At 39.5% G+C, this 11,198-nt stretch overlaps 1 protein-coding gene across 2 annotated transcripts; it reads left to right on the top strand.

The window, feature by feature from the left end:
- The first annotated feature begins 5,381 nt into the window (after positions 1 to 5,381).
- cops2 (COP9 signalosome subunit 2) lies at positions 5,382 to 11,065 on the top strand. 2 transcript variants are annotated; one of them, XM_084015240.1, is made up of 13 exons: positions 5,382 to 5,547; positions 6,057 to 6,170; positions 6,255 to 6,332; positions 6,427 to 6,552; positions 6,670 to 6,759; positions 6,857 to 6,934; positions 7,142 to 7,316; positions 7,444 to 7,622; positions 7,771 to 7,823; positions 9,126 to 9,223; positions 9,309 to 9,391; positions 10,110 to 10,168; positions 10,560 to 11,064. In XM_084015240.1, exons 1-13 carry the CDS (start codon positions 5,494 to 5,496, stop codon positions 10,702 to 10,704), a joined length of 1,332 nt encoding a protein of 443 aa, XP_083871366.1. In that variant the 5' UTR covers positions 5,382 to 5,493; the 3' UTR covers positions 10,705 to 11,064. The 2 variants fall into 2 exon arrangements, with proteins under 2 accessions (XP_083871366.1, XP_083871365.1); XM_084015239.1 differs by having other exon boundaries at positions 5,395 to 5,553; positions 10,560 to 11,065.
- The last annotated feature ends 133 nt before the right edge of the window (positions 11,066 to 11,198 follow it).

Here is an 11,198-nt window from a genome sequence, read left to right as displayed (position 1 = left end):
GCAGAGTTTATGCATCAGCAGAGGTTTTATTACTCCACTTTTGACTCTCCACTTTCACAGCTGTGGCTCCTTTTGAGATCAATTTGTCAGCTCAGGGCATAAATCACTGTAGTTTTTCTCACAGGTCAAGACATCACTGCCCCTTTTTTGTCCGAACCTGCATGTCTGCCAATGGAGTTCACATATCTCATATTAATGAAGACGTCTCAATGGCCATCTATTGTTTGAGTGGTACTGAATGTGGTCCTGTTTACTGGAAACCACTAATCCCTTGGCCCTTGGCATTTGAAATATGTCAGGTCAGCAAAATATACCCCTTCTACTGGTTTGATTTCCTGAACCGAACTCACAGGGGAGAAAGCACCAGGAGAGTGGGAGAAGGAGAGGGCAGGAAAGATGATTGTTATATCCTGCGTCCTGGACCTGACCTAAAACCTGGTCTTGCTTTTATGCCACATCTGTTTTGATTTTCATCAGCAAAAGAGAATAATAAAATTGGGGCAGCTTGGAGCTGTTAGTCTGCCATCTCCACTGTCGAGGGGAAGTCACATCAGCGAGCGTGGGTGGGATATTCTGGTACTCTGTGCTGCAGGGAGAGATTTGTCTGGCTGGACTTTGTGAGATGTTTGCAGTCATGAAACAACAATAAATTCTTTCCAACTTCCCCTGTTCTGCATGCAAACAAATAACACCATAACCACAGAATTGTGTAGGGACTTGACAGAGACCACAGACATGTCTGACTTCACACTCTTTAAAGAGGAGTACTTTAACATAAGTAAACACGCACCAACGGGGCTTTTCGCCTGGTCTTGAGCTAAGTCAGTCGTAACTTGTCAATGTAAGTCTGACTTAATATTTTCATAGGTGCAATAGTTTCCAGTTGCACCATCTAGGCTACTTGTTAAGACCAGACTTAAATTACGCCTAGTCAGAATTCAGAGGAACAATCATTTATTGCCTCATAGCCATAACCAGCTACGAGATCTGGACCTCAGTAATTATTTCCTCTCACTGCATCTGAATGACTTGAAACCGGTTGAAACTGATAGCTGTTTACAAGACACCTATCTGTAACGGTGGTGATGTGCCAGGTGTGTGTGCTGTGATGCTCTGGTGCCAAGAGTCATTCACTGCACAAAAAAACGAATAGGCTATGTAGCCTAAACTAAATATGATATATTCACAGTATTAGAAGTTATTATTGAAAACTATTGACATTATTTTCTACAATTCTCTAATGGTATTTAATGTTATCTTGGAAATCAATCCACAGCTGAGTGTCAATAGCATCCAATACCTTCTCTGCGCTCCAGGGCCGGGGAATGTGATGGTGAGTCAACATGAATTAAATATTTAGCAGAATTTCATCCTATAATTGAATTGCATTGTATCTTTCACAGGATGCTAATGGGGTAGTTAGCACAAATAACATTGCCGGTTTGAATGATAAACTGGATCTATCCTGCGCTTTATTGGAGACGGTGAAGTTAACATTTGTGTGGGCAGTAGGTCAATCATCATGAGATTTATGCCTGACCAGAAGTGTTTCAGTTGGTTTGGGTTTTCACTACAGAATGACTGAGAGCCAGAGCATTATGTTGTTGTGCAGGCATCTCAATGGCGATTGCCTTTTTTGCCCCATCCAATCCTCCATTATAACTTTGCAGCAGATGATAAATGTTGAGCAAGAGAGCAGTGGGTTGTAATGTCTCAAAGCAACGCACGCTGCTAGGCAGTAGCCATAGTTGCGTGGGCTTTCACATGAACAAGCGTAGTTAAGACTAGGCGTATGTTTGTTTGGTCCAGTCTAAAGGCAGTTAGGACCAGGCTTAGTAAAGACCAGTTGTTGCAACCTGCCTCTGAAATCTTGTTGTCAGGGTTACTGCACCCAACCAAGAAATAGTACAACATATAACCCACTTCGATTTTTACTCAAATTAAAGAAAGTGAGCTTTAGGGGTATCAATACAAGGATATTGTTACCTTTGGACAGAGCCAGGTAAGCCGTTCCCCCTCTTTCCAGTCTTCATACTAAGCTTCAATTTTCTTATCTAACTCTTGGCAAGAAAGTTTATTCACATCTCACAAAAATGTCGAAATATTCCTCTTAAATTGCTTTTTCCCCCCATATTTTTTTAATCAACAAGCTGAGTCCTAACCCCAAACCCCCATGCAGTGGCCCAGATGAGCTCAGCTCAGATCAGTCTTGTCAAGATTAGTTGTGTTCACTGCATAGTATTTTTTCTAACCTCTATACATTTATTATACACACAAACTCTACCCCAACATAACATTTACCACACATACCACAGTATGCTAGCGTGCGATTCAGGGGGGGGTTGCGCGTGGACTTGGCTGCCGTGGCTGCTCCAGCTCTTGGAAGTTGTATTTCATCTGTAATAACAGCACCACTTGATGGACGCTGTTGCATAAAATTGAGACACGCTTCTACATACCTTGTAAAAATGAAAAGAGCAACAAAAAAAAAAGAGAAGAAAGAAAAACAAACAGGCTAGTCACGCATCTTGCACAAGTTGAGAAGTGAGAGGAGCTATGATGACCTAAGGGTAGGTTGTACAAGGTTACAACCGCAGATTCTCAAGGCATTAACAGTATGTGCATGCAGAGGCACACATGATAAAGCAGGTGTGTATATTAGGGCATATATATACACTATTTGAAAAGCTGTACGTGTGATTGTGCGTGCGGTTGTGTGCATGTATGAGTAATGACCTGCAAGGGAGTTGGCAGTGGTACAACAAGGGTAAGCACCTTGTGTTAGCACTTTCGTGGTGAGAACAATTTGTGTAGAGTATACAAGCAGGCGGCCCGCTGAGAGAGGTACACAGGCTCCTTCTGCCAGATGCCATGCTGGAGATGTATTAAAGACTCGTCTCGTGTTTAAGGAACTGTCAAAAATGAGACTATATTAACTCCATTAAGGTTATTAGGTTCGGCATGAAACAGTTTTTGGCAACGAGAAATTAAACAGCTTATAAAATCTAGTGTATACATTGACGCAGAGGGAATAAAATCAGCGTGCAAATTTTTTGTCAAATCAATCATCGCAGATTATCTGAAAGAAGAAGGGCTGCTTGGAGTTGTTTATAAGGTGTGATGTCGCACTTTTGGATCTCTAAATAAGGTTAGTAGGTTTACATGGCAAGGTTAAACATGATGTTTATCACACCATCCTCCTGCCTCAGTCAGATAAATAAAAGTCCTTGGCGCTAAGTTGGTGCCTGAGATAGAGTTGTATTAAGCTTTGCCCTTCAAAGTACTGCAGCATCGTTCCCACCACAGCTGGGAATGCCTCCTTTAGAGATTGTCAACGTGTCGACGGATCAGTCAGGCTGTGGCAATAAGAGCGTAGGCTATAGTGTAGAAGAAGCCTAATGCCATATAATTTGAGATGGTTGTGTGCGTCGTGATGACAAATCAGGGTGTATTAGCACCCATGTGTCTTTTGTGTCACCAACCACAGCTTCTCTGGTGTTTGTTGATTCCAGCCGAAAAGTGCTCCTCATTCATTCGTCTTTGTGTTGAGGCAAACCCAGCGCAATTAACAACATGCTGACAGACGCTATGCACGCACCTCCGCTGCATCTCGTGCATGCAACAAATGGGTGCGCGCATTACTGTATTATACACAAAGACACACACACAGAGATAATGATCCAGAGCAATTACAATATTTTGTAATTATATTGATGCAATAACTCTGTCAGGTAGATAACACGACTGAGGAAAGTGCACTGTCTATGCCACAGATGTAGTAATATTGCTGTGGACATTCAGAATGCTCTTAAAAGTTAAAGTCTGAATATATTTGCCTTCCAGGACTGATGTCGGTGATTCATGCCTGGATCTTGTAAATATTATGGCCGAACTGACCACGAAGGATGATGGACTTCGGTTTTTGCACACAAACTCATCAGTTTTTCAAAAATAAACTTATGACACATAACTTGATGACATGCAAGCAGATTGCATAAATCTTCCGAGCAGGAACGTAATGCCTTCAGTAATAAAGAATCTTTCACAAGGTTCAATGTTGAATGACTCCCTGAGTGAGACAGAGAGGCTGGAGAGGGATGTAATGCTGCCAACGGTCTCTCTGTGTGGCAGCCAAGACTGTTGGGAGAACAGTCACGGAATCCTTTTGACATGAACAAGGCTGACTGAAATCTGACACACACAACTGGAGGTATTTGCACTGATGGAAATTAACAAAATACATTTACTCCAGTACTGTATATAAGTACAATTTTGAAGCACTTTACGATTCAAACTTTACATTTCAGAGGGCAAGTAAAGTAATGCAAAACATATAATAGTCATATAACAAATGCTTAGTTATAGATTATAATGCACACCAGTATATGAAGTGATTAAAGCCAGCACCACTCAATCAACCATAATGAGTACTTTTGCTTTTATTAGATGCATTTTTGTGAGAATAAACGCTAATCTTTGTTGGAGGGAGGGTTTTGCAGCCTGGCCTGTAAAAACATTCACACCACCATATGATTCAAATGAACCTGGTTGCACTTGAACACAAAGTGTAAGTGTGTGTGTGTGTGTGTGTGTGTGGTTACTTCTGCTTGGTCACTGCTTGTGATCTCCCCACAGATTTTCTGGCATAGGAACTCTAGCCAGTGATGGGTACGTTGGTAGTGAAGTCGCATATTTTATTTGTATACATCAATATTTTCAATTTTATGCACACAGTATGACTACATGTACAGGAGCCACGTTATATATCTTAACTATATTATAGTCTATTTCAATCTCAGATAATACCAACACAAATAATTTTGTTCCTGTAGCAGAACTGTATTGTGAGGGGTATGTATTCACATATTCACATCCTTTAAAAGTAGCCTTGACACAGTGTAAAAATAATGAATTACAAGAAAAGGCCCTGCATTCAAAATGAAACAAAAACAACATAAATATCATCAGCAAAACGTTGTTTTTAAGTAAAATTCTCCTTATTATGCAGCAGAGTGGCCACTGTCACTTTTATATTATTATATATTTTTATGATTGCAGATGAATGTGCATAAAACAGTTTAATCTGAAATCATGTAGACATACTGTATGTTTACAAAACACATGTTTGCATGTTTTGCATGAGGTCAGATGGACCAAACAGCCACATCACATGGAAATCCCCAAGCAAAGTACAAGTAGTTCAACTTTCGACCGCTGGATGTAAGAATGAAACTCATTCTAATATTACAGTATTCTGTCTGAAAATCCATGTGACTACAACCGAGTCACGCTACAACGTCCAGAAGACTGCCGTTGACCAAACGTGTTCCAATGTAACGTTATTCATGTAGCAACAGCACCATCTACGGACAGAAACGGGGCCGTTGCTTCTTGCCACCCTGACACACACCACCACCTCACCGCCGCTGCAAAACACAGCACAGGCCGGGCTACCGACTGTCCCCCCGATTAAGAGCAAGGAAGACCATCAAGATGTCTGACATGGAGGACGATTTCATGTGCGACGACGAAGAAGATTACGACCTGGTATCTGTAACTGAAATTATTTACTTTGCGCTCACATTTCAACCGTTTGTCCGTTGAGCGCTAACAGTGCAGGGTCGTCAGTACGGGCTATAGCTAATGATAGCTGTTTAGTTAGCGTGTTGGCTAATATCATACTGACAGCGGGTGACTAACGTCAGCCACCTAACTAGCTAATAGTTGGTTTTATCCGCTAGGGTTGTACATTGAGCTGATGTTTTAACAATCATTGCCCGTACTGGGCAGATAATGTAGGCCACATGCGCTCAACTGTTAGGTTTTAAGTGCAGGCATGATAAGCAAAGCAACCGGCTAGTTAGCGAGCTAACTTAACGTTAGCTCAAGGCTCATACTTGCAGCCTCAAGCGCTATATTCGGGGTGCAATTTGCTATCCCCACCTTTGTTTTAGCTAGCTTAGAGTTTCTGTCGTGTTTTGTTAGCAAACGTGTAACTCATGTTGGAACCGGATCTCGTGATTTGAACTTTCACATGGCTATGTGCTTACATTCAGGAATACTCAGAGGACAGTAACTCCGAGCCGAATGTGGACCTGGAGAACCAGTACTACAACTCCAAAGCCTTGAAGGAGGATGATCCCAAAGCAGCGCTCAGCAGTTTCCAGAAGGTGGAGTAGTACTCGTTAACAATCGGTTCTTTCCATAGTTATTTAAAAGCACAATATTCACCTGCGTCTTTACCATGTTTTCAGGTGTTGGAACTAGAAGGAGAAAAGGGAGAATGGGGATTCAAAGCACTGAAACAGATGATCAAAATCAACTTCAAGCTGGTATGCTCGGCAAGAGATGCCATACTTTGTTTACATACAGACACCAGACATGAATTCCTGAGTAATTGTTTTGTTTTGTGTCTCAACCCTGTAGACAAACTTTCCAGAGATGATGAACCGGTACAAACAGCTCCTTACGTACATCAGAAGTGCTGTCACCAGGAACTACTCGGAGAAGTCCATCAACTCCATTCTGGACTATATCTCTACCTCCAAACAGGTAGGGATGGCAAATGTGAGAGAGGAAAATACATCCACCAGCAACACACGTTGTGTCCTTGAACCCTGCCGTATCGGATATTATAATAATTCTGAAATACATTTCATGTGTTGCTAGATGGACTTACTACAGGAGTTCTACGAAACCACACTGGAGGCTTTAAAAGATGCAAAAAATGACAGACTGTGGTTTAAAACTAACACAAAGGTGTGTAAAGATTCTTCAATTATTCCAGATTGTCTTAAACTATCATCTCCTAGTGAAACATGCTCTAAATGCTCTTTTTTGTGTTCCTCCCCTGCAGTTGGGGAAGCTTTACTTGGAGAGGGAAGAGTACGGGAAACTGCAAAAGATCCTTAGGCAACTTCACCAGTCATGTCAGGTAACTAGATTCATTTTTATCCTTTTTTTGTCTGTATAAGCATTAATATGTTTTTAATACAAAAATGAATTGCATAGAGTAGTGGTTGATCTACCTAATTGCTTTTTTATTCAGAACAAGGTGTTTTTTCTCTAACAGATATGTGTATGTATGTAATTTCACCACAATAATAATCTAATAAATGTTCTATATTTATATCAACTACAGACAGATGATGGAGAGGATGACCTGAAGAAAGGCACACAGCTGTTAGAGATCTATGCTCTGGAGATCCAGATGTACACGGCACAAAAAAACAACAAGAAATTAAAAGCCCTGTATGAGCAGTCACTTCACATAAAATCAGCCATTCCTCACCCGCTTATAATGGGAGTAATCAGAGGTATGATACTGCACTTACCTCCTTCATTCATATCGCAGTTGTTTAGTTTTGTGTTGATTGTGACTGTCACTCCACGTGCTGTCATAGCTGTCTACTGATTGACCCGTGCTTTTTTGCTCCTGACCAGAGTGTGGTGGGAAGATGCATTTGAGAGAGGGCGAGTTTGAGAAAGCCCACACAGACTTCTTTGAGGCCTTTAAAAACTATGATGAGTCTGGCAGCCCAAGAAGGACGACATGCCTGAAGTACCTGGTCCTAGCCAACATGCTGATGAAGTCCGGAATAAATCCTTTTGACTCACAAGAGGTATGAAAATAGTTGTTACCATTTGAGATGTTTATTTTTAACTGTGCATACACTGTATGTAAGAATATGAAACATACAAGCAGTTGAGATGTACGTCGCATAAGTTTTAATGCCAGATGTAACTTTTCATATTTTTTCCCCCTCAAAGGCCAAACCATACAAAAATGACCCAGAGATCCTAGCGATGACAAACTTAGTAAGGTAAGGATACTGCTTTTCCATTTGACAAAAGTCTTGCTCTTATAGTGTTGGCAATTTCTACCCACTAATTTGTTCAGAGATCTTGACAGCTTTACTAGGCAACAAAATGGACAGGCAACAAAAATAGTGAGACTGTTTTGGAATTTGACAGTTGTTTAACCCTAAATGTGAGAAAAGTGAGAACACAAGTAAAAGAAGCTAAAATGTTTCTAACAAAATGAATTGGAGACTTTGTGGTTTTTATTTTAAAACAATAGCGTTACTTAATGCTGTTCAACTGTATGAGCTTTGTATTGATGTTCCAGTCGTTTAACTAATTATGAGGAGAGAGCGACTTTTAAGAGGAGGAGGAAGGATTGGAGGATGATTTTCACCAGTTCCTAACACATCACATATTATGTCTGGGTTTAAAAAAATATTTACGATTCAAATTAATCTTCATTTGAATGATCGTGTTACAGACGTGGATAATGCAGTGACAGCATAATTGGGATATATTATTTAATTATTTCAGATCAGTGTGAGCGTTTTTTGCGTTTTGCTTTCATTTGCTGTGATGTTAGTTTCGCTTCTCTCTCCGGTTCTAGCTCTGAGTAAGAAAGTACAATTTATTTATGTAAGGCTTTTCCCAGACATAAGTGCTTAACAAGGCGTAATAAAAGAAAAGAAAAAATCATGATCGTAGAAGTGACCATAGAAGGGCACAAAGCACAATAGCTTTATTAACTACTCTGTTATTAACAATTTTGAGCTGAAAAACTGTTGTTGAACAAGATAAGATAAACTTAATTGATCCCGTGATTGTATATATATATATATATATATATATATATATATACACCGGTGTATATTCATTTTCTATAGAATATTCAGGATGTGATGCATTGGGAAGCATAGACAATCGTGGATTTGAATCTTTGACGGTGAATCGTAATCCAATTGTGAGGATTTGTACCTAATTAAGTGTACATTTCATAGTATTTGTATAAAGTATGGATCATGACTGTTGTCTCCTCGACGCCTTTAGTTGTCTTCTGCTTCCTTGTTTGGTCTATTTTGTCCTCATGTTTACATAAATAACTGGCATTGTTTCAAATTGCTCAGTTTCCATGCAAGTATTTATCATTTTAATCCCATAAACAAGAAACTAAGGACGGACACCCAAAACTATAATAAGAATAGTGTTTACAAAGAAAATAATGTTTTGAAATATGTTTGGCAGTTATCAGGATGAGAGTTTTTGTGTGGGTCACGGAGGCACAATGTATGTGGTATAAAAACATTGATTGTTTTTCCTTCCAGCGCCTACCAGAACAATGACATCACCGAATTTGAGAAAATCTTGAAAACAAATCACAGTAACATAATGGATGACCCCTTCATTAGAGAGCACATCGAGGGTGAGTGGTGAACGTGACTTCAGTCCACATGCTGGATAAATGTGTTGGAAAAAATATAATATATTTTCAACATGTTGTGTTGCAGAGCTCCTGCGGAACATTAGAACCCAAGTGCTTATCAAACTCATCAAACCGTACACAAGAATACACATCCCATTCATTTCTAAGGTGAGTCCATGTGATCAAAACACGTCCCCTGCAGTGACTTTCTCTGTTATCTTTCCTCTTTTGATCACATTCCCTTAGTTGGAATATTATTAGATGATCGTTTGCACTCATGGCCATGTGATGTTATGTGGATAATTTTAAATTGAATTTTTTTTGCTGTGTATTCAAAGCCAATCAGACATCAAGGAAGAAATAATATAATAATTGGAAGAAGGCACACAGATTATTTCACGTTTTTCACTAAAGTATCAAGTGGAAAAAGCAGATGTTGCAACATTTGGTCTGGCTTTACATGGCTAACAATTTGGTAGTGTAGGCTGATCTTTATTGACATTAGCATAAATATTTCAGCTGTTCAGATTGACAAAGTATAGTTGAGGAGCTGTCTTACTTAAGATGACTAACAAAAGAAAAGGAGCTTACAAGGCAGCATTAATATGAGGAAGTGTTTTCTCATGTCATGGGTTCATGACATCACTAATGCTTGCACATGAATGGTATCCTTCAACACTTTTTTCAACACATTCTCTTTATTTGTTTTTATACTAATAAGTTCACATACTTTTATGATGGACTCTCTCCAGAAGTCATTTGAAACACATCTAACACTATTTACAACAGGAATTGCAATGTATGAAATTCTGTGGATCCATTGATGTTAAATCATGCTTGTTTACAGAAATAAGGAGGAGTTTTGTCTGTTCCTCTTGTGTTTCAGGAGCTGAACATTGATGTGTGTGATGTAGAGAGTTTGCTGGTGCAGTGCATCTTGGATAAGTAAGTTTCTCCCCTACATGCCTTCTGAGAAGTTCGAGGAAACAAATAACGCCTTCAGTTACATCTTGTCAAATTGATTGTCATACTGTAGTAGTGATCAGCTATTTACAGCCCAGTTGTACTTGTTCTCTGGTGTAAATTACTTGCACTAGGAATTGAAAATGCCAGGTTAATAGGATATACTCAAAAAAGTTTAATAATGTGTTTAATAACTATTACATTGTTTTTTTGTCATCATGCTCTGAAATGTAGAAATCAGATAAGATAAGGAACTTTTGAACTGGCATTTCGAGATTTAATTCCTAGAGCTTGACTAAATTGTGTGGAGGATTGAGTTATATTTATATTGCAAACTGTGCAGCTTATTCCCTTACTTTCTTTTTTCTTTTAGCACAATCCATGGCCGAATTGACCAGGTCAACCAGCTACTAGAACTGGACTACCAGAAGAGAGGAGGGGCTCGCTACACAGCTTTAGACAAATGGACAAATCAGCTGAACTCTCTCAACCAAGCCATCGTCAGCAAGCTCACATGATGGCATGAAAAATCAAGAGACAAGGAAAATGGCATGTTTGAATACATCCATAAAGTATGCTACCGTGGTTCTTCAAGTAAACCCTCTGAGACGAGATACACGGCACAGGTTTTGAGAATGCCACCAATTTCAAAAAGACTCAAGGAACCCGAAGAACGTGTTCAGAGCGTGTTGTTTTGTCGTGATGAGAGGAAATCACCGGCACTTATTTGTGTTTTTCATGTTCATGATTGGCAGATTCTATCATGTCAACACAGAAATGCTTCAACTGTTTAAACAAAAAAAAAAGTCCAAAGTGTATGAAAACGTGTACACGGTATTTTAACGTATACTGTTGCCTGTTGGTAATAAAGAGATTTCTCTCAGCACTAAAAGGATTCAGCTGATTTTGACTACCAACAGTTTTGTGAGCACCGAGTATAAGTCGAACAAGATGTTTTCAATTGTCATAAATAAGACCTGAAGAAACCTTTTTCTCTGAATTGATTTGAATC

This window comes from Eutrigla gurnardus, assembly GCF_963514095.1.
Source record: "Eutrigla gurnardus genome assembly, chromosome: 1".
In the NCBI taxonomy this organism is placed as follows: Eukaryota; Metazoa; Chordata; class Actinopteri; order Perciformes; family Triglidae; genus Eutrigla; species Eutrigla gurnardus.
The sequence above is the reverse complement of the archived record's forward strand: the minus strand, read 5'-3'. Positions and strand labels throughout refer to the sequence as shown.

Excerpts from the sequence above, each read along its gene's own strand:
- cops2 (XM_084015239.1), top strand. The coding sequence starts at position 5,494 with ATGTCTGACATGGAGGACGATTTCATGTGCGACGACGAAGAAGATTAC. Across the intron at positions 6,171-6,254 it reads CGCTCAGCAGTTTCCAGAAG|GTGTTGGAACTAGAAGGAGA; the intron begins GTGGAGTAGTAC and ends CCATGTTTTCAG. Across the intron at positions 7,317-7,443 it reads TATAATGGGAGTAATCAGAG|AGTGTGGTGGGAAGATGCAT; the intron begins GTATGATACTGC and ends GCTCCTGACCAG.